This window comes from Pyrgilauda ruficollis, unplaced genomic scaffold (assembly GCF_017590135.1).
Source record: "Pyrgilauda ruficollis isolate IOZ18807 unplaced genomic scaffold, ASM1759013v1 scaffold75, whole genome shotgun sequence".
In the NCBI taxonomy this organism is placed as follows: Eukaryota; Metazoa; Chordata; class Aves; order Passeriformes; family Passeridae; genus Pyrgilauda; species Pyrgilauda ruficollis.
This window is the reverse complement of record NW_024529377.1, coordinates 2,850,205-2,869,522: the sequence shown is the minus strand read 5'-3', so window position 1 is coordinate 2,869,522 and position 19,318 is coordinate 2,850,205. Positions and strand designations below refer to the sequence as shown.

The window sequence follows — 19,318 nt, the reverse complement described above, 5'->3', positions numbered from 1 at the left end:
TTAGCCCGGCGGCGCGCCCTGTGACGACGCTTCCGGCACGACTTCCGGCGGCGGCGCGTTCCGTGCTGTGTCAGGCCGGCGCTGCCGCCATGGCGGGTGAGGGCAGCACGTTCCGCCTGCGCTGCTCCCTGCTGGGGCACGGGCAGGACGTGCGGGGCCTCACCCGTGGCCTCTTTCCGGAAGGCAGTTTCGTGTCCGTCTCGCGGGACAGAACCGCGCGGCTCTGGGCCCCTGACTCTGGGTGAGTGCTGGGCCGCCGCGGAGAGCGTGGAGGTGGCGCCACAGGGGCTCCGCCCGTGCCCCGCCGAGTTCGTCTGTGCTGCTGAGCTCTCCTCAGGGGCTGCCGGCAGAATCCGTCGGTCCGAGGGAGCTGGCGGGCGGCGGGAGCCTGCTCGCAGGCGGCGTTCGTGGTTGGCTTTGTCAGTTGCAGAGAATCCCGTTAAGGGTTTAGAAGGGACCTTCAAAATCATCTAGTCCCAGTCCCTCAACGGCGGGCAGGGACGCTTTTCACCAGAACAGTTTGCTCAGAGCCCTATCCATCCTGGCCTTGAGCACTTCGAGGGTGGGGTATCCACAGCTTCTGTGTAGGAGCCCTGTGGGCCCGTTGAGATACTGGAAGGTTGCTGTGAGGTCTCCATGCAATTTTCTCTTTTCCAGGCTGAGCAAGCCTAACTTCTGCATGCCTTTGGGCGTGGTAACGATGCCAGTATTCCTAGGCTTTTTTTTTTTTAATAGGTGGTATTAATAATGTTGTTTCTACCTCATGGCATTCAGTGCCCAAGTAATCCTGCTAAGGAAGTGCTGCTATTTTGACAGTGAGGCAGTGTGTTTTGAATGTTCAAAAAAATCCCACCCTTTCTTACCCTTGCTAAGCAAGCTTCTTTAAACATAAAATGGAATATGAACAAAAAAACTGTACCCCCAGATTAATTTTTCTGATATTCATGTTGCACAGGGCTGTCTCCTACTGAATTTGTGTAGCTGAATTCACAAAGTGAATTTTTCAGCTTATTACCTTGACCAGAAGCAGACCAGATACGCTGCTAAGCAATGTGTGTGGGAGATGTGGTCTGTTGCTGGAAGCTACAGCATGTACCTGCTCCCCGGACTGTGGTTCTGTGTTGTGATCTGTATTCTGAAGTTGCTAGGCATGGATATTCTTCCCATTGGCCTCATGTGAAATAGAAATAATTGGCAAATTTGCAGAGTGCTTACATGTGCCTTCGTATTGATCTCTGGAGCTCTGCAACTGAGGTGAAGAAAAACTAATCTTTTTAAGTAGGTCTTATTAAGTCTCTCATCGCAAGAGAAAGAGCTTGCTAAATTGTACAGAAGTTTGCAGGAGGAAAGGAATTGTAATTCTAACCCGCAGTTTTTGAGAACTTTGTGAGTTACTTGTATCAACTTACAATGTTGATATTGATTGTTGTCCTCTGCTTTGAAGGCTCAGGAATTACAGTAGTCAGGGCTCAGTGGGTGAGCACACACACTGCTGTGTGCTGTTTCAGTTCAGCTTTTCCAAGAAGAGACGTTGCCTTCTCTGATTTGTTCTATGTTCCTTAAGGGGAGATGTTTTAGAATTTAGAAGAGTATCGTGATTTCCTTACACATTTCAAGCTTGCCAAGCTTTAGGGTTTGAAGGATAGCAGTATGATACCATATGGTAGCTTATGTTTTTGAGGGTGGGTGAGCAAAGACAGGACAGCAAAACTAGCACACAGCACCACAACCTGTGTATTTATTCTATGGGAATAAGTAGCCTTTTTCAGTTAGTGCTGTAACTACTGAGATTGGCTCAGTGTGAAGAAATGAGGGTGCTGGTTGAGTCTGTTTAACTTTTATTCCTCTATAGTGCTCCTAATGATGAGCCAGTGAATACATTTAGCTGGCAGTAAACTACATTCGTGTGCTCTTACTTGAGCATGTACTTGGATATACATATGAGTTTTCAGACAAAGAAAGATGCCATGTAGACAAACTGTAACTCTATCTCATCAAATTTGGCATAGTGTTTGCCAATGAGGAAGAAAAAACAAAAGCCCTTTCAGGCCTACCACTGCATTGAAAAATAAGTGGAAAGCAGTATTGTGTACGGGGAGGAATTCTGGCATGTAATTTTTGTCTTAAAATTGGTTCTTTCTAGACCATCCATAGTAGTTATTCAGTACAAGGCAAACATTGTTATTAATTAAAGAACTGTCATTATTTTACTCAAATAAAGTACTGTTTCTGTCATGATTCTAAACTGATAATCATCTATGTTTAAGTCTTAACAGGGGTTTTACTGAGATGCACTGCATGAGTGGCCACTCAAATTTTGTATCTTGCGTATGCATCATACCTCCAAGTGACCTCTATCCTCGTGGGCTGATTGCAACTGGTGGCAATGATCATAATATTTGCATTTTCACAGTTGACAACCCAGCTCCTCTTTACGTCCTTAAGGGTCATAAAAACACAGGTATGTAATAATTGTACTTTGGAGTTTTTTACATGAAGGTTAACATGATTTGTTAGAGAGGAAATGAAATCAAATTTGTAAAACTCAATTTTGATTTATTCGGTATATAATGTAGCAAACTGTTTAATTATGTCCTCTGCAAATAGGATTTTATAATCTTAATTCATGCAGTGACCATTCATTGCAAGGACATCCAAGTTTATCCTGATGAATGTTTAAACTTTTACTGTCTCTCTGAATTCCTGGGAATTCACAGAATGATCAACCTTTAGTCAAGAATTACACTTTTGAGAAGCAGTTAGTTCTTCACGTATTAATTTTTTTGTCAAAGCTGATACAAGTGGAAAAAAAATGAGCTTCCTAAATAAACTTCCTCTGCCCATTTTGTTACTTAGATGGGTATTTAATATTAATTGGTGCTTTAAATACAGAGCTACATTGTGTTACTGGAGCATTTGCAGATTACCTTTTTACTAAATCTTTGAATCTCACCACAGTTTCTTGGTGGTAGTATTTTGCCTTCCAAGAAAGTGAGCTAAGTATTTTTCATATGAAATAACTTCTTGAAGACATAAATTGATACCTGTACGCAAAACTTTTATTTCTCTTAAAAAATACATATTTGCATTAATTATGTGTCTTGACTAGTTATCTCACCTGTTTGTCATCATATTCTAGTCCAAAAGAAGAGCTCTGTAGCTAAGAGAAATTTAAAAATATAAATGGCAAAAATGTTTCAATTTTTTAAACCTAAAATTGAGAGAATTTTAAGCAGCTTCTTTCTGGGTTGCAATGCAACTATGATTCACTTACTTCTTCTCTAAACTCCTCAACACTAAATATGCTACTAATACCAAATAAATCCTCTTAAATGAATCTCTTGAAATTGCTGGCATAAGATTTGTGACAGTGCAGGGTACTTGTCAGTTCTGACTTAATGTTCATTCCAGTTTGCAGCCTTTCATCTGGGAAATTCGGCACATTATTAAGTGGATCATGGGATACAACAGCAAAAGTCTGGTTGAATGACAGATGTATGATGACATTACAGGTATGAAGTTCCTCTGCATGAATATGAAATAAGTACTCTGAATTTGATTCTGACAAGTCTTAACAATGTTGGGTTTTTTGCAGGGTCACACAGCTGCAATATGGGCAGTGAAGATACTTCCTGAACAGGGATTAATGTTGACTGGTTCAGCTGACAAAACTATAAAACTGTGGAAGGCAGGCAGATGTGAAAGAACATTCACTGGTAAATGTTGCTGCAGTTGATAATTTCATTGGTGTGATGTGTTCTTGTCAAAAGTGAGCAAACATTAAAATCTTACAAAAGCATGGGTAAACTGAACAATATTTAGGCAGAATTTTTAAAGTATTGAAGTAGTTACATGCCCAGAAGCCATGTGACTTCTAAAAAAATAAGATCTTTTTCAGAGAATTGAGAGCAATTAATTTTTTTTCGAACTGTACCCACAAAGATTTGTTGCCTGGATTTATATGTGGCTATACAGAAGTGGTATACTGGCTGATGGAGACAATAACTGCATTAAAATTTTCTCTTCCTTTTGTAAAGGACATGAAGATTGTGTGAGAGGTTTAGCTATTCTCAGTGAAGTGGAGTTCCTTTCCTGTGCTAATGACGCTAGTGTTCGAAGATGGCAGATCACTGGCGAGTGTCTGCAGGTGTATTATGGACATACAAATTATATATACAGCATTTCTGTCTTCCCTAATTGTAAAGGTAAGATTCCTTCCCAAATGTTACACAGCATTCTTCAAAATAAAATGGCAGGGTGTGTATTCTAATGTTCTGTGCCACTGCTACAACTAAAGAACACCAGTAGCATTTAATTTTTTTCTTACACCTAGTGTAAACAGATGGAAAAAAATATTGAGATTGACTCCAAGTTGCACTGCTGTCAAAAGTGCTCTGGCAGTATGTGGAATAAAAGGTCATGGGTTAGGGGTAATTGAAGGCTTAAGTAAAACTTAGATGAAACAGTTGGCAAAACTATTGTCTTAGCTGCCAGCTGTATTTCAGTGCTGTTGCAGAGTAGTAAAATAGTAATGTGTGGCATGCCAGTTTGAAATAATGTCAATTTAGATACTTCCACAATGTGCATTATATGTAGTTTAGGTTAAGAATTTTATGTTATGAGGCTTGATTATATTTGTTTTCAGAGTTAGAGATTTAGAGGTTCAGAACTAACTGTTAAGCCAGTTGCAGAAGAAATTTCAAGTCAGTGACCTTTGTGTGGTGTATGGGACATTTGCACATTTTTTCAACAGGTCAAGTGCATGTATATGGCTTAATGCATATATGGTAGACCTCCTATGCCTTAAAATTCCTCACTGAGGAGTTTGTAGGCTTTTGAAAATGCTTTATGCGTGTTTCCTGATAAAGCAGGTTTACCTTCCAAAACTCAGTTTGAAACAAATGTGAACTTATGCAACTATAGTGCAAGATGAAACTATGATGAGTATAAAATTGTTCAAGCCCTTTAAAGGATGAAGGGATCTTTTTTGTCTTGGGCACAGTTTACTGTCTAGGTGCTTAATCTGCAGTTTATGCACTTTGGGTTTTTTGAGAAGACAAGAGAACAGGTTTTCTTTTTTCTCTCTACTTGTAATTGAGAGAAGTGCTAAATTGCAGGAAGATTCTTTTACTGTTGGGATTTTTAGATACCGAGTTTCAGAATGGCATCCATTATCACAGTATGCTAAAAATATGCTTCAAAAGTTTTTTATATCTTTTTATTTTTTCAGGTTTTGTAACAACTGGAGAGGATAGATCTCTTAGAATCTGGAAACAAGGGGAATGTGCTCAAACAATCAGACTCCCAGCTCAGTCTGTATGGTGCTGCTGTGTCTTAGACAATGGTGACATTGTAGTTGGTGCAAGGTATCCCAAGTTTTACTTTCAATATATTTGTAGATCCAAATGTAACAATACTTGAAGAAATTGCCAGCATAATTTGGGATGTCAGTTTCATTTATATTTAAAAGTAAAGCCATCAGAGTGTATGTGTGTTAAATTTAAACATGCACTACACTTCATGCAAGAAGTAATTTTTTTATGTCATTCATAGAGATAGAGTGAGTTCTTTGGTAATGTGCTAAATCATAAATAGACTTGAGAATAAATTTAGTAAGCATGGTATAAAAAACCCTTTTGATAAGAATATTGTATCTTGATTTTAAAATTATTTGGAAGACAGGGTTACCTGCTTGATTCCTTCTCTGCATGGTTTTAGTATGAGAGTGAATTCCTTTCATAAAAATAATTGTGAGGGGTTGTTGGAAATAGTGATGATTTCTTGTGACATAGAAGTCACCATTAGAATTTATGCAGTCATTGTGATATTTAAAATAGCATTTCTATTTGAATGTTTTCTCTCTGTTCAGTGATGGAATTATAAGGGTGTTTACAGAGTCCTTGGAACGTACAGCAAGTGCTGAGGAGATTCAGGCTTTTGAAAATGAGCTTGCCCAAGCATCTATTGACCCTAAAACTGGTGACTTAGGAGATATCAGTGCTGATGACCTTCCTGGAAGAGAACACCTTAAGGATTCTGGTAAGTTGCTGTACTTCTGTCATGTTAGAGGTGCCTCCAAATCTTGGTTGGAGGTATTGAAGCTTCTGATGGTTTCCGTACTTAAAGCTTTAATCCCTTTTGATAGGGTTACTGAAGGAAATGGCTTAATTTTGCTCTGGTATCCTTTCACAGATTCTTTTGGAAACAGGACTCAAGGTTTTTTTGTTTTGGGGTTTTATTATCCTCCTATGAGATAATTTAGAAAAAGGTGGAATTGATGCTACAGTATGTTTGAGATGTTTTCTATCTGTTCTGCCACCTGTACCAGAGTATGTGAAACAGGTAATTTGTAAAAGGAGTACTGAATGTGAAGGTTTTTTCTTAATAAAAGTAGAAATGCAAATTTTCTGCTTTAGCTTTTGGCTTGAAAGATGGTCCTGATGGGCTCAGTTCACACTTCGTAGGTACTTGAGAATGCAGTAGAAGCAGTAGTAAACATTATTCTTAAACAGACAAATACTTTTTCCCAAGTTGAAGTAACCGGTGACTTCAGCCCTTGGCTATGATCAGGAAGTGGCATAGATCTTAGATCCATATGAAACTTTGCATCTTGTCAGACTATGGGAAAATATCACTTTTCTTAATCGGCATCTCACTGACAAGCTGATAAACTTCTAAAGTACCTGAAATAAGTATTGGCTTGGCCTCTTGGTCTGCTGGCAGATACCATTACCATAATTGTAAAATGCTCATTACGATTGCTGATATTCTTGTTGTGAGATGAAGTATTTTGTCTGGTTTTTGCTGGGATAGAGTTGATTTTCTCCATAGTAGTTATTATGGGGCTGTGTTTTGGATTTGTGCTTGAAAACAGAGCTGATAACACAGGACTGTTTTTGTTACTGATGTGCAGGGATAACACAGAGCCAAGACCTTTGCTGCTCCTCATCCATCCCACCAGTGAGGAGGCTGGGGGTGTGCAGGGAGCTGGGAGGGGACACAGCTGGGACAGCTGACCCCAAGTGACCCAAGAGATGTCCCATACAATTCAGCATATACACTAAGGGGAAGAAGGAAGCGAGGCGGGGGGGATGTTTGGAATGTTGGTGTTTGTCTTTCTGAGGAGCTGTTTAGCCTCATGAAGCCTTGCTCCGCTGGAGACAGCTGAACGCCTGCCTGTGCATGGGAAGTGGTGTAGGAATTCCTTGTTTTGCTTTGCTTGTGCATGTGGGTTTTGATTTACCTTTTTAACTGTATCTCAATCACCAAATTTTTCGCTTCTGTTCATCTGATTCTTTCCTGCACCCCAACCATGAGGCCAGTGACTGTGTCTATGTGGTGCTTAGTTGCCAACTGGGGTTAAACCATGTATCTACTTAATTCCTGCACTATTGCTTCAATTGTTGTTGAACTATTTTAAAATTTTTAATGCTGAGCACCATTTGAATATTTTTCTCTCCTAAAATAAATAATATCCTTGAAATTGTTTGAACTCCTGCCTACAGGAACAAGAGATGGACAGACACGGCTTATTAAAGATAATGAGAAAGTAGAAGCATATCAATGGAGTGTTAGTGAAGGAAGATGGATAAAGATTGGTGATGTTGTTGGTTCTTCTGGAGCCACACAACAAACATCTGGAAAAGTTTTATTTGAAGGAAAGGTATATGCAAACTTTAATTTGTTTCATTCTTTCCTAAGTAACTGGTCTTTGTTCAGATAAAATATAAGTTAGAAAACAGGTATTTGAAAAATACCTGTATTAGAAAACAGGAACTTTTTTGTTACCTTTGATCTCAGAGGTAGAAGTGTAAGTAAGTACAGTTTACTTTATTACTTACAAACACATTTTGTAAAATGGGCAAGCCAATGGACACAAATTATTTTGGAGAAAGGTAAACCATTAGTAGAGAAATTGTCAAGTTCTACTGTATGTATTGTTAATACTTTGAGAAGTTAGTTTTAATATCCTTCCCAAAGGAAATTAACTTTATAATTTATAATGCAAGGCTTACCTAAAATATTAGGTACCAGACTTTCTGTACCACTTCTCTGTAGTAGCTATTGAACCTAAAGACAGGTAAGCTGACCTGAAGACATGTAAGCTGGAAAATTATTCCTTTACTGAAATATACACAGAAAAGCTTGTCAGGGTCCACCACAGAAGAAATGCCTCCAAAATACTGATTTTCACTCTGTCGTAGTTTTTAAAGAAACATTAGGAAATCGTTTGTTAGCATTAGAAGTCATTATAAGACTCAAATTTCTTGAGGTATCTGGTTGCTCCATATCTTTGGAGGGAACCAGAGAGATCCATGAGAATGACCTGATGTATCTTTATTTTGTAACATATTGGTACACAAAGATATATTGTTTTACTAATGATACATTGTTTTACTTTGCTCTTCTTGAACAGAGAATTCCGGAAAATGCAGGTTTAAGTCTGTCATGATTTTGGCTGAGACAGAGTTCATATTCTTCTTAGCAGCTGATACAATGCTGTGTGTTTTGGATATAGTATAGGAAAAGTGTTAGAACACACTGATGTTTTGGCTGTTGCTAAGTAATGTTTAGTGTTTACCTGTCGGAGCCCAGGACATCCCTCTGGATGCCCTGGATGGCTCAACGCCCTGGCAGGGGTTCAGAGAACCTGGCAGGAAGCCAGAGATCCCTGTGGCTTTGAGTTCGACCCATGGAGCAAATTACCAACCTTATATAAAGGATTACAAGTCACAAAAGTTTAAGTAGCCTAACAGTAGCTGTCACAGGGTAAAAGGTGGAATTTTGAAGAATTTCACTGTGGAGGTCTAGGGACAAGATGGAGGGACCTGGGCATTGTCCTGTCCTTCTTCCTTCTTCTTCCTAGCCTCCATCTTCTTGGTGATGCTAGCATTTTGGGGTTGGTTTAGAGTAGAAAGTGACTGTCTTAACATAGATGATAGGTATTGGAAAATAACTGTAAATATCGAATACGTAGTTTGTAGTATAAAAGACAACACCAGCCCCGTGGGCAGGAGTGTACCTCAGACTGACCTGCAGAACAGAACTCGGCAGGCCAGACAGAAAATGTTTTAGATGAAAAATAATAAACAACCTTGAGAACGACAGCAAAAGGCTTCTGATTTCTTCCCGGGCAGCTGGGTTGGGGAAAAGAGACTTTTTTAACACACCTGAGGATCTCTCAGTCAGAGAAAGCCCTGAGATTTACCCTAAATCAGCAAATGTTTGCTTGCAGTCTCTCAGGAGGGTTTTGCTGATATGTTCTGTAAGTAGCAGTGTTTTAGGTTTTTAGGCTTAGGTCTGGGCCACTGTTAGACTGCATGTAATACATAATTAATCATTATGTAGAAAGTGCTTCAAGACTTCTGATGTGTTTTTGTTTTTATTCTACTTAAAGGAATATGACTATGTTTTCACCATTGATGTAAATGAAAATGGGCCTTCCTACAAACTGCCATATAACATCACTGATGATCCTTGGCTGACTGCATACAACTTCCTGCAAAAGAATGATCTAAATCCTATGTTTCTGGATCAGGTGGCCAAGTTTATTATGGACAACACTAAGGGGCAAACACTGTTGAGTACAAGTAATCAATTTTCAGATCCATTTACAGGTAAATATTTTAAACTTAAGTGATGACATTAGATATTCCTCCGAGTTTTGTGTCTTCCACACGCTTGCTGAGGAGCACGCTGACTGATCTTCCACACCATCATTAGTGAAGATGAGGAGGAGGACTGGATGCAGTACTGACTCCTGGGGCACACCACCAGTGGCAGGCTTCCAGTAAATGTTGTTGCACTGATCCTCTGGCCATGGTTATTCCATTAGGTTTCAATCCATTTCACTTTCGTAGAATCATAGAATCGTTAAGATTGGAAAAGATCTCTAAAAATATTGAATTCAGCCATTAACTGACCACTTCCATGTTCACCCCTAAATCATATCCCCATATCCACATAATTCTTTGGATGCTTCAGAGATGATGATTCAAGACACTTTGGTGGGCAGGCTATTCTAATGCCTGACCACACTTCCAGTATAGAACTTTTTCCAAATATCTAAACGTCTCCTGGTGCAGCTTGAGACCACTTCTTTGCATCCTGTTACTGGGAGCAGAAACTGACCCCACCTTGATACCTTTCAAATACTTGTAGAGAGCAGTATGATCCACCTGCACCACTTAAAAAGCCCCAGTTCCTTCAGCTGCTTCTCATAAGACCTGTGCTCCAGACTCTTTGCCAGCTCCATTGCCCTTTTCTGGACTTGCCTGCATTACTTCAATGTGTTTGTTGTCTTGAGGGGCCCAGAACTGATCACAGGATTTGAGGTGTGGCCTCACCAGGGCCAAGTACAGAGGGACAGTCACTGCCCTGGTCCTGCTGGGATAAAAGCCAAGATGCTATTTGTCCTTCTTGGCGACATAGGCACACTTCTGGGTCATGGTCCGGCAGATGATAATCAGCGCTTTCCCAGGTCCTTTTCTGCTGAGTGATACTTTCATATCCTTAAATGATTGAGGGCAAAAGCACAGATAGTTCTGAAAAAAATACCCCAAAACCCAAAAAATATTCAGCAAAATTCTAATCAAGCCAGTTGTATTTTTCAGTCTAGTCTTTTTTTTCCAGTTAAAGAAAGGTCCAGTTTTAGTACAAGAGCTGCCAGATGCTGTTAAGGCAATTAATAAAATACAAAAAAAAAATTTAGCCAGAGAATTAATCAAAACTGAGTGAAATACGTAAATGACCTTTTTCAGGCAGGAAATTGAACTAGAACAAGTTGATTACTGATAAGCTAAACCATGTTAATCAATTATGTCCTGCTTATCAGATTTACAAAACAAACTAATTCAATTAATTTCACAAAGATGAATTTAAGAAGAAAATAGCATTAAAATAATTGAGCTAAATCTTCTTGCAAGGGACTGGAAATGGGAATACAGGCTTTTTGGTTTATATGCGACTCTGAAAGCTGTAGTTGTCACAGAAGTAATTAGGTTGGAAAAGTCCTCTGAGATCGACTGTAACCTATGAATGAACACCATGTCAACTAAACCATGGTACTAAGTGCCACACATTCAGTCTTCCTTTAAACACCTCCACCACCTCCCTGGTCAGCTCACAGTATCTAATCACCCTTTTTGTGAAGAAATTCTTCTTAATGTCTGACCTAAACCTCCCCTGGTGCAGTTTAAGGCTGTGCCCTCTCCTTCTGTCGCTGGTTGCCTGGGAGAAGAGGCCAGTCCCCAGCTGGCTACAGCCTCCTTTCAGGGAGTTGTAGAGTGAGGTAAGGTGTCCCTTGAGCCTTCTCCAGGCTAAACAACCCCAGGTCCCTCAGCACGACTGTAACCTATGAATGAACACCATGTCAACTAAACCATGGTACTAAGTGCCACACATTCAGTCTTCCTTTAAACACCTCCACCACCTCCCTGGTCAGCTCACAGTATCTAATCACCCTTTTTGTGAAGAAATTCTTCTTAATGTCTGACCTAAACCTCCCCTGGTGCAGTTTAAGGCTGTGCCCTCTCCTTCTGTCGCTGGTTGCCTGGGAGAAGAGGCCAGTCCCCAGCTGGCTACAGCCTCCTTTCAGGGAGTTGTAGAGTGAGGTAAGGTGTCCCTTGAGCCTTCTCCAGGCTAAACAACCCCAGGTCCCTCAGCAGCTCCTCATAGGATAGGCACTCCAGACCTTTCACCAGCTTTGTTGCCCCTCTGGATTTTAATAGCATCAAGGTGTGTTTAATAGTCATGGCTTTTCTCACTCTTTGACTAGGTGCTGGACGTTATGTTCCAGGTTCTTCATCTGGATCGAGTACAATACCTGGGGCAGACCCATTTACAGGTAATGTAAAATTCTTATCTGTCTGGCTAGCACTTAAGATACACATTTCAGTCGTGTTCTGTTGCACACCATGTTTAGCCTCAGGCAGCTGTTTCTTGCAGTTCACTGTCTGGGGCAGTAGTGTGGAACAGCCTGGTAAGGTGGTCTCTGCCACTGCAAAGCATACTGAGATCTGTTCAGTAGAGGTAAGCCCTCTGCTGTTGGGTCTGCCTCATGTCACTGTTCATTACAGCAGAAGAATAAGGACCTAAACCTTTTGTTTTGCCAGACTTCATATGCACAAACCACAAAAGATTAGGTATATTCATAGAGGTAGTTTTCTATTTTCATTTTTACTTGTTTTTTTTTTTTTTTTTACATGATCTTTATTGGTACCATCCACCCCATTTTTTAGATTCTGATCCTCACTGGTACAGCTGTTGTAAAGTCCTCCTCACTAATTTAGTAATCTTGTTTGCAAAAACATTCCCAGTTCCATTCCCAGTTCGCCCTGCATTGGCAGACTTCTCTCATCCCTGATTAGGAGCTCTTGCTCCTCAAAGAGGTTACTGTAATCACTTGATGCCAAAATCTCATCTGCAAAACCAGCCATGCAGTGAGTTGCGGACCCTCTTGATGAATCCATTTGTATTCAAGCATTTCTGCTTTGTTCAGAATAACAAAGAAAGGCCCTGCACTCTTCATCCTTGTTCTCAGAGCTCTCTAATCTTGAGATCCTCCAAGACCTCCTTGGCAAAACCATTGATTGCCATGTGGAAGAGTAGCAGGGTAACAGTCTGAAGGCCAGGCAAGGCTTGGCAGTGTCTCAAGGCTTGTTCAGGTGGCATCCTGAATCCTTGCCCTAGCAGACACATACTTCCCAAGTTGCTAGGCCATATGCAGAGGCAGGTGCCTCCCTACCCTGCAGGAGGTTACACTGCTTCCCATCACTCCTGCTTGCCTTTCCTGTTTTTGCAGACATGAGGTGCAGTCCCAGCTGGCTCTTCACACATCACTGCTGGGTGTTTGTCCACACCAGTGCCCGGGCGCTCACTGCCTGCTCTGCAGTTGCAGATCCACAGCTAGAGCAGAAGCCTTTGTGCTGTTACAAAAACTTACAGCCTTCAGTCTGCCCAGTCTTGACAGTCTTTGTGTCCAGCTGTTTCTTCTTCATGGCTTTTGCGGCTCTGTGGTCTCTGCAGATGGAGGCCTCACTGAGGCCTCAGTGCAAGTGAGTCCAACTTCCACAGGAGAGACCACTCATGGCTCAGACGCAAAGAGAGTCAAGGCCAGGGCAGTGTGCCCTCCTGCTGGAACTTGTCATGGATAAGGTATCTGCTGTGCTCTGAAGCCCTCTTCACCTGTGAGTGCCAGAGATTCCACGGTGTCCCACAGTGGGATGACACAGTGTCTCCCAGCTGTGGGCTCACTTAGCTTGTGAATGCTGTCATCACCAACATCCTTGCACAGGCATAGATTTAATCCTTAAAGAAGTGTTGAACACTACTTTGTAATTCCTTTAGTGCAGAAAAATCCCTTTTAATAGTCTTGGTTAAAAAGTAGTAACTAAATACAGGTGTATGTTATCTCTTTATTGGTGGTGGTGTTTAAAAACGTGACATCTTTGTTAGGTGCTGGTCGCTATGTTCCTGGTTCAGCATCAAACGCAGTACCTCCAGTGGGCGGGGTTGATCCATTTACGGGTAAGAGACAATGTCTGCCAGTGAGAAGCATTCCTGATTGTTAGATTTGTTTTTTAACTCTGACATGAATTCTGCATTGATGCAAATTCAGACTTTATTAAAAATAACAGATTGAAACTGCTTGTACTCTGAAATTAATAATAAAATAGGGATAACAGAGCCTTCTTTTGTATGCAGGAATCATGCACACAAGCTTTAAAATATATAATAATAATCTGAGAGGATTATTGTTCTCCTAGTAGTTACGTTGTTTATCAGAGAAACTGATATATAGTTAATGGGTGTTACACAATATCAGCTGCTAAATGACCTATGAGTTTAAGAAATCGTTATGGGTGATGATAAAAGCTTTTTATTGCTCCTTAAAAAAAGACATTTCAGGCTACTATTGCATGTGCCATAACTTGATCATGTCTGCAAATCTTCTAATATGTAAGCACTTCCATTATGAAAATAATGAGAATACAAGATTTCAGGGGCAAGAGGGATATTTTTCCTAAAAAGATCTTTGCCATTTTCATGTGTTAACTGCAATAGCCATTGCTATAAGTGACTGTGTATTTAGTTAATATAATTAAGAAATGATTGTTAATAATTTCTACTTGTAAACTTTTACATGAGGGGGGAACAGTGTGTGAAGGTATTGCTTTCAGTTTTAACCCTTGAATGTAAAAAATAATGTAAGGAATGACAGCTATTTGCATAGACATTCAGGGTTTTTTTCAAGAGATATTTTTCTGAGTAATGTCCACCAGTTTACTGCTAGGGCATCATTCTATATCAGACACCTTGGTATGCACTGTTGAATTCTCTGTATTGCCCTTCTATAGGAATGGGTGCCTACCAGTCAGCTGCAGCTAAAGTTGAAAATATTTATTTTCCGAAGAAGGATGCTGTAACCTTTGACCAGGCCAATCCTACGCAGATACTGGGTCAGTGTTTTAATATCAAGGATTTTTTTTTAATGTTTTTGAAGTAACTTGACTAACCGAATTTTTAAAAAAACCATTTCCTTAATGCTAAATCCATTACATTAATCTAATACTTGGATTTTTAAATCATACTGAAGATTGAATATAGCACATGTCATAAGCAAAACGTGATCACATGATCAAAGTAAAAATAAGAAAATTGTGATGACACTAAGAACATACAGTACCTTTATTGTTTTACTGCTTAATAAAAGAGCAAAAATAAATTATATTTTAGTTATGAAAGCTGTACTGTTCTTATGACTTTTCTGAATTTGTATCTTTATGTACGCACTTTCTAAATTTTTTCTACAAATTCTGAATCTTTGTGTTGCATTGTTAAAGTGGAATTAATAGTAGCAATCATTGTGATAATTGAAATCTTGAAATGAGAAATTATCAAATTGGAAAACATGTTTAAAAATATGATGCCCCAAAAATCACTCAATTGCAATAGTTGTAACTTGTTTTCTAAAGTGCTTTTGTAACATTTCAATTGAGATCTCGATTTCTGAAGTTCTGTTTTGGGAAAGTTGTGCCTCTTCTTTTGGTATTACAGGCAAATTAAAGGAACTTAATGGCAGTGCAGCTGAAGAACATAAGCTTACTGAAGATGACTTGATAATCCTAGAAAAGTTACTGTCTGCAACATGCAACACCTCTACAGAAACACCTACGGCACAGCAACTTCAGACTTTATGGAGAGCAGTTAACTGGCCAGAAGGTAAACTCTTAAAATTGTTTTATGAGTCATCTCATCAGTACTTCATTTTGAATGAAAAGTCTTGTCATGCTGTACGTTACACTGAGTCTGTCCCAAAGACTTGATAGCCCAAGTAGAAAAGAGATGATGAATAAAAGGTGCTGACAGCAGTGATCAGCTTCAGGGGCAAATTTGGTAATTGTTTGTCAAGTTTTGTTGGCACCATAATAAGCATAAAGAGGAAACTTGATATAAAAATCAGTTACGATTATTTCATTAGCAGGGCCATCCTCAAAAAGGTGTGAGACTTGTCAGGAAATAGAGTAAAGAAGTGCCAGCTTGGCATCCTAAGCTGTTACCAAAGGAGAGATGAAATTATGAAGATAAATTATGGGGAAAAAATCAAAAGTAGCTCCTGTTTAATATGGCAGAGAATGAGTTACTGATGCTATGCTATATGATCAAAACTGCCTTTGTGAAATTACATGCTGAAGGAATGCAAGTGGAGGTGATATAATTACATTTAATATTGTCAGCACTGATGGATTGGAATATCTGTTTTGGTTGTTACAGCATATTCTGGAAGAAACAATTGTTTGCATATACAAATATCCAAGAATGGTTAAAATTATCTGCTTTTTAAAAATTGCAATTAAAGATTTACTAACAGGAAAAACATTTCAATATTAAAAATTCATGCTCATTTTATAATATCACTTAAACTGTGTTTTGCATAACAAGGAGCTGGTGATGGCCAATGTCATAACTTCCAGACTCTTTGTATTGTACAAAGCATTAATTCAGAAGATTCTGCATATCTGCAGGAAAATCCTCTGTAAGTAGTTGGGCAGGTTCAGCTTTGATTTGGTTCTAAGCACTACCAGTAGTAGATACAAGGAGACATATGTGTTCAGAATTTGGGAAAAGAGGGACATTACAAGCTTTCAGTTTAGTTTCCTTACAATGATTTCCAGCTCTTCAGTTGAGAACATATTTTTTTATTTTCTTTTCCTGTAAGCAGTTTTGTAGCTATACTGTACTGTAAGTTATGGAATGAGGACGAAGGGTGATGCTGTCTGTGTAGGGGTGTTCAGTCACTGAACTTGCAGCTTTCAGAGACTTTTTTTGGATTAGTTACCATATCTTGTGCTTACCTTCAGTGTTATCAATTAGAGATTTTAGAAAAGATTTTAAGATTTTTCTACAAAGCGATATATTAATCCAAAATTAAGGATTATGGATTTTTTTAATGATAATTGAAGTGTTACTAGAATGGATTTGTCAATATTTGTCTTTATGAATGTGAAGCAATTTATGCTTTACTTATGCTTGAAACTGTTACTGTCTGTTCCCAAACCTGCAGGGCTAAGAAGGTCTGCATCTGAAAGAAACTTACTGATAAATTTTTACATAATGCAGTATTAATACTAAAATTTTGTTTTGTTTTGTTTCTTAGATATTGTCTTTCCAGCTCTAGACATTCTTAGATTGTCTGTCAGGCATCCCACTGTGAATGAAAACTTCTGCAGTGAAAAGGAGCATGTACAATTTATCATCCTTCTCCTTAAATTTCTGAATCCTAAAGGCAAACAAGCAAACCAGCTGTTGGCACTTAGAGCGCTTTGCAATTGTTTTGTCAGCCATGCAGGCCAGAAGCTCATGATGGAACAGAGGGATGAAATAATGACGCAAGCAATAGAAACGAAATCAGGCAATAATAAGAACATCCACATTGCACTGGCCACACTGACATTGAACTATGCTGTATGTTTACATAAAGTCAACAACGTTGAGGGCAAAGCTCAATGTTTATCAGTAATCAGCACAGTTATGGAAGTTGTTCAAGATCTTGAAGCCATTTTTAGACTGCTTGTGGCCCTTGGGACACTAATCAGTGATGATACAAATGCTGTGCAATTAGCTAAGTCTCTGGGAGTTGATTCTCAAATAAAAAAGTATGCCTCTGTATCAGAACCAGCTAAAGTAAAAGAATGCTGTAGGTTTGTTCTTAATCTGTTGTAATAATTTTTCTTAGCACTTGGAAGACAGTGTATGCAGAAAAAAAGATGCTTTTGTTCATATTTTATGACAGACTATACTTGGGAAAATACTGTGGATTAATTACACTTGACTTGTTGCAAGACGCAGAGCAAATAAAACTTTTTTAACTGTTTGTCATTGGACTGCTTTTCTGAAGTGATCAGTGCATAGAAACTTCACAAGGAGTCCTGGTATTGCTCAGATAAAAATAGGTCACCAAGAAGTCAAACCATATCAGTACTTACAGGTCATCCAGACAGAAAGGTAGGAAATGGCTGTTATTTAGTGACTGTCTACTCTGACACCCACCCCAGTCACATTCTGTGTTCCAGCATGATTAATCTGTTTCTTGACTGTGAGGTTTTTTTCAGTGGATGAGGGGCCCTGAGATCTCCTTAAGTTCAGCAGTGCATTTCACAAGCTTATTAGTTAACCTTAGTTAATATTAGCCCTTGCCAAATAGCCTGGTAAGGAAAATTTTCATCAGCTTTCTCCACTTCCTTTTGAAACTTAACTTTTGTGGCTCTTAACGTCTTTTAACCCTAGGGTAGATGACTTTTTGAGGGGTAGAAAATCTACCTGCCATATGGATGTTGTGCTTCACTCATAAATTCGTATCTTGCAGCTTGTAAAATGGCATGAACTTCTTGAGAAGCCTTTAACTTGACTTTTTAATTTTTAAGGACAGTTAAAACCCGCTAGTTAATAGCAGGTGTCTTACTCCATGTTGTAAAATCTAGATGATTAAAATAGGTCATCTTGAAGAGTGGGAGAGCAGTCTACATCCAGAGAAGAGATTGAGCAGCAGAAGCTCAAAGAAGCTTCCTAAAGGTGGTTGGTGTACCCTGCCTGTCAGTGTTTGAGGCATTTGGACAATGTCCTTGACAAGCAGCTCTAACTTTTGTCCAAAAGTGGTCAGGTCCCTTCACAACTGAAATACTCTGTTGTAAACTGCACAAATTTGAAGTCAAGTTTTATGAAGTAGCTTTAACTTCATAACTGTGGTGACTGTTGAAAGGGAAAATAATACTTTGCAGCTTATTCCAGCAGATTTAAGATGTTCAGCTGAAAAGGGAAATGTTATCTTCTACTACTGCAAGTGTTACAATTGGGTTTAGAATTAAGATGAACTAAAGAGGGTCTCTGTTTAAATTGAATTTTTCATTAGACTAATAGAATGGAAAACAGGAAAAAAAAGGGACAAACTTCTGGCACATGAGCTGCACACCCCATGAAAACTGCCTATGTTAGATGTGAAGAATTTTGTGACCAAGAGCTTTTAACTTTTCTTTTGATCCAGCTACCTGAACTGAGTTACTACACTGCTTCCAGCAAACTTTGTCTCTCAGATCTTTAGTTACACACTCGTGCAGTTACACTTCGGATGGATTTCCAGATAAATACCCTCACACTCCTGATCATGGTCTGAGTCACACACTTTCTGATTTGATCTATTGGAGGCTCATATGTGAGGCAGTCCAACAAATTATTTGTGATTTACAGTTCTTGATAGATGAACACCTTCCTGGGAAAGCATCTAAGAAACTACCTTTAAGAAACATGTCTGTGAAATTACGTGCCTGTCTGTTGAATTTTGGTTGCCTACTATACAATTGTTCTTGAAGCTTCAGCTTTCTAATGTTATGCTCTTCAACTGTGTTTGTACCTGTGCTATTTTAAGAAATTATACTTGTCTTAATATTTTTGTTTTATTGTGGGATTGCTCTGTTACAGATTATCTCTTTATGTGAAAACTGTTATGAATTTCCCAGACCAAAAATTAATGTTTATATTAATAAACATACTCTGGCAACTCCCAAGAAATGGTATATTAAAAGATATTACAAAACTCATTTAAACTTGCAGAGGAATGATGAGGCACAGCAAAAAATCCTTCTGGGGACTGCAGTACTAAGTGTTAGGCAAGATAAATGGAGCAGGCCAGGATTGTTTGGAGGGAAGATACCTGCTGCTACAGGGTGCTGTGATACCAACCCTTCCATGATCTAGCATCATCTGAGGAAACGGGGAGTGGGGAATTGCTTTTGCTTTTAAATGGCACTGTTTAGAGCTCCAT

The 19,318-nt window shown here is 39.2% G+C and overlaps 1 protein-coding gene across 1 annotated transcript; it reads left to right on the top strand.

The window, feature by feature from the left end:
* The first annotated feature begins 19 nt into the window (after nucleotides 1-19).
* Nucleotides 20-17,374, top strand: PLAA (phospholipase A2 activating protein). Its single transcript, XM_041486275.1, has 14 exons — nucleotides 20-241; nucleotides 2,268-2,461; nucleotides 3,412-3,512; nucleotides 3,596-3,716; nucleotides 4,038-4,205; nucleotides 5,231-5,366; nucleotides 5,870-6,039; nucleotides 7,506-7,663; nucleotides 9,398-9,617; nucleotides 11,777-11,845; nucleotides 13,456-13,527; nucleotides 14,358-14,459; nucleotides 15,058-15,222; nucleotides 16,658-17,374. The coding sequence occupies exons 1-14, from the start codon at nucleotides 90-92 to the stop codon at nucleotides 17,221-17,223; spliced, it is 2,394 nt and encodes a 797-aa protein (XP_041342209.1). The 5' UTR covers nucleotides 20-89; the 3' UTR covers nucleotides 17,224-17,374.
* The last annotated feature ends 1,944 nt before the right edge of the window (nucleotides 17,375-19,318 follow it).